The following is a 3,109-nucleotide window of genomic DNA, read 5'->3' as shown; positions in this document are numbered from 1 at the left end:
GGGCTAGCCTGCTGAGGACAGAAACCCCACAGAGAGCGAGAGAGAGAGAGAGAGAGAGAGAGAGAGAGAGAGAGAGAGAGAGAGAAAGAGATTATGTAGCAACATATTTCTTGTGCACATATTAATGCTTTTACATTGAAGATGAATTATAAAATAAAAGTTATCCCGTACTTGCAGGGAAAAAAGGAAATGCCACTTGAATTCTCTCAAAGCAGTTTTATAGATGCTGAAATAAAAACTTAACACTGAGTGGATGAGTCTGCTTATGAAATAAAAATTAGATGTCCCATACTACTGGTACCTAGCAACCCCCTTCATTCAACTCCCATGGGCTTCTCCCACACACTATTTCATCAGTTCCGTAGGGAGTCGTGAGGGATGGGTTAGTCTTTTGTTAGAAAACTTCAGCACATACCTACTGTACTCAGAGGAATGTGTTCAACTAACCGCGAAAAAATGAAGGAAAGCTGTTTCTTTCCATCATTTCTCTCCTTGAATCCATATGGCGAAAGGACTCAATTCTCAGTATTACCTCATCACCCCAACTAAAGAACTTGGCAACTCTTTCTGACTAAACACCGAGATGTCATCGGGACACCAAAATCATTTCCAAGTTTTCCAACCTGTTCTATCATCAGAAGCTATACAAGTCAAATGCTTGTAAGTTTTTCTATCATTTTCTTAGACTTTTCCACAGTAGGCAAAATTTTACAATAATTTAAGAGCTATGATATCTCTTGGGGGGGGGGGGATGCTAAAACAGTCATCTGTTTAAGACTACACGCTGACGACGGAATGCTTACTGCCAAACAAAAGAAGGACTCATACCTTAAGAAAAAAAATGAGCAAGGCTATACCCTTAACGCTGTAATTTTTTTAAATTTAGTATAACCAGATGGTCTCGTAGATAACAGTATTTCAACCTCCGCCTCCTTCGACAGTTTACCACCAAGTTTTGCCGTGAAATGGTGGTTAGGGATCAGACTTAGATACTAAGAAAGAAAAGAGACTCGCCTACAATTCAAAGAAGGAAGAGAAACCAGAGAAGAAAAACGTGGTGAAGAGAAAGAAAGAAAGAAAGAAAGGAAGGAAGGAAGAAAGAAAGCCAGTTGGAACGCGCCAAGGAGTCACATTTAACGAGGAAAAAGCCCTTCTTGAGCCGATTTCTCCGAGTAACCCGAGCCCCAAGCGCCGGCGGCTGTGGGGCGAACTCGGAAGTCCGGACGAGGGAGAAGCAGCGCTCCCGGGCCGCGCTGAGGCACCGGGAGCAGACAGCCTTGCCCACGCGCGCTCCCCGTTAGCTGGCCGGCGGCGACACCCACCTGGAGACCGCCATGGCCGGGGCCGGCGGTTCGGAACTCCCGGGGAAGCTACACGCCGTGCCGCTCGGGCGCTCGTTTCCCGGGCAGAGCGGCGCAGGCCCAGGCCGTCGGGCGCAGGGCAGCAGGCGGCGCGGCGTGTAGCGACCGGCACGGGCCTTCGGGCATGGGCCGCCCACCCGAGCTCGTCTCCCAAGGCCACCAGGGTCCTACACACGGGCGGAGGCGGCGCCGCTCTGACCCGCACCACTTCAAACCCGGTGCCCCCAGCCCCGCTCTCTGCTGACGCCAACGTCGGAACGCCGGACCCGGCGTCAGGGCGCCGGAAGTGACGTCAGCGACACGTGGGGCGGCCCGCTGTGGGCTGCCCTCGGAGCGGCTCCGTGGCCGGTCGCTGCTGGAGCTGGTTCACAGTGCGGATTCGGACGGGACTCTTTGTCCTGAGGTTAGGGAGAGACGTAGAAAGAGGCCTGTGTTTCCCAGGGAAGGAAGAAGATTGCCCAGCTAGAGCTCTGGAAGCTAAAAATGTCGTTTCTTGAATGCTTTTCCTCCTGACCCTACCCCTCTAGGCCGATTCCAAACGGGAACGAACTCGGGAAGAATTTGCTACTCGGGCCCGGATGGCTATGCTGTGGGCGCGGTGAAGTCAAGGAGCACCTGCACAGGGCTGGATGGGGTGGTGCACACCTATAACCCTAGTTCCCGGGAGGCTGAGGCAGCAGATTGTGAAACTGGAGGTCAGTCTGGGCTACATAGCGATTTCCAGGCCAAGAATCTGCAGTGGTTCCGCGAGGAAGGAGGCTCAAGTGTGTACCATTGTTTGCCAAAGCTCCGCATAACTGCCGAAGGGACTGCCCAGGATTTTACCAGGCCTGCCTCCCTGCTTCCCCTCTTTTCCTCCCGCTCTCCCTTCTTTCCTTTTACTACTAAACACTCCTCTGTTGCCTCCTATGGCCTCTTGCCACCTTAAAATGTACTGTTTATATAGAGGCCGCCGGCCTTTACTGCAGAGAGAGCGGGTAACAGAGCGAGCACCGCCCTGCCTCTTCATTAAACCCGGAGCTCTCAGAAATCACCTTGCTTCAGTTTTCATCTCATCCAAATGTGAACTATCAGAGTAGGGAGAGAAGTCTCTTCATCGCTGTAACCTCCGTATCTTACGAAATGCCTGGCCTTAGGACGCCTGACGTGTTGAAGGCAAGAGATCCAGGAATCTGGTTCACTGGGTTTCAGTTTGAGGATGGGAGTCTTGGATTTTTTTTCTTTTTCCTTCCTTCCTCCCTCCTTTTTTTTTTTTTTTTAAGAAGAGGTTTCTTTCACTACGTAGCCCTGACTGACCTGGAACTCTAGAAAGACCAGGTTGGCCTTAAACTCACAGATTCCTTTGTCTCTGCCTCCCAAGCTGGAATTAAGGGCATGCATCACCACGCCCAGCATCTTGGATTTCTTTACACTTAAAATTTATTAGGACCTTAACATTTTGTTTTTGTTTGTTGTTTGATTGGTTTTTCGAGACCAGTAGTCCTTGCCATCCTGTAACTAGCTCTGTAGACCAGGCTGACCTAGAACTTTAGATATCAGCCTGCCTCTGCCTCCCAAATGCTAGGGTTAAAGGCCTGGGCCACTGCCCCAGGCTTTTGTTTGATGTTTTGAGGTAGAGTCTCCCTAGGTAGCTGGCCTGGAACTCACTGTTTAAACCAGACTGACTTTGTATTCACCTGCCTCTGCTTCTGGAGCGCTATTAGGATATGCAAAGGCTTCTGTTTATATAAAAGATAGATTTGGTTTAT

General features: G+C 50.1%; 1 protein-coding gene across 1 annotated transcript in view; it reads right to left on the bottom strand.

Annotated features, from left to right (window-relative positions):
- The window catches only part of Btaf1 (B-TFIID TATA-box binding protein associated factor 1), a 90,576-nt gene extending 88,959 nt beyond the window's left edge, over positions 1-1,617 (bottom strand). Inside the window, exon 1 of the mRNA XM_005352181.2 lies at positions 1,323-1,617. Within this exon, the coding sequence (XP_005352238.1) occupies positions 1,323-1,336 (14 nt within the window). The 5' untranslated portion in view covers positions 1,337-1,617. The remainder of the gene's footprint in view (positions 1-1,322) is intronic.
- Positions 1,618-3,109: the final 1,492 nt, after the last annotated feature.

The sequence above is a fragment of the Microtus ochrogaster genome, chromosome 8, assembly GCF_000317375.1.
Source record: "Microtus ochrogaster isolate Prairie Vole_2 chromosome 8, MicOch1.0, whole genome shotgun sequence".
NCBI lineage: Eukaryota > Metazoa > Chordata > Mammalia > Rodentia > Cricetidae > Microtus > Microtus ochrogaster.
The sequence above is the reverse complement of the archived record's forward strand: the minus strand, read 5'-3'. Positions and strand labels throughout refer to the sequence as shown.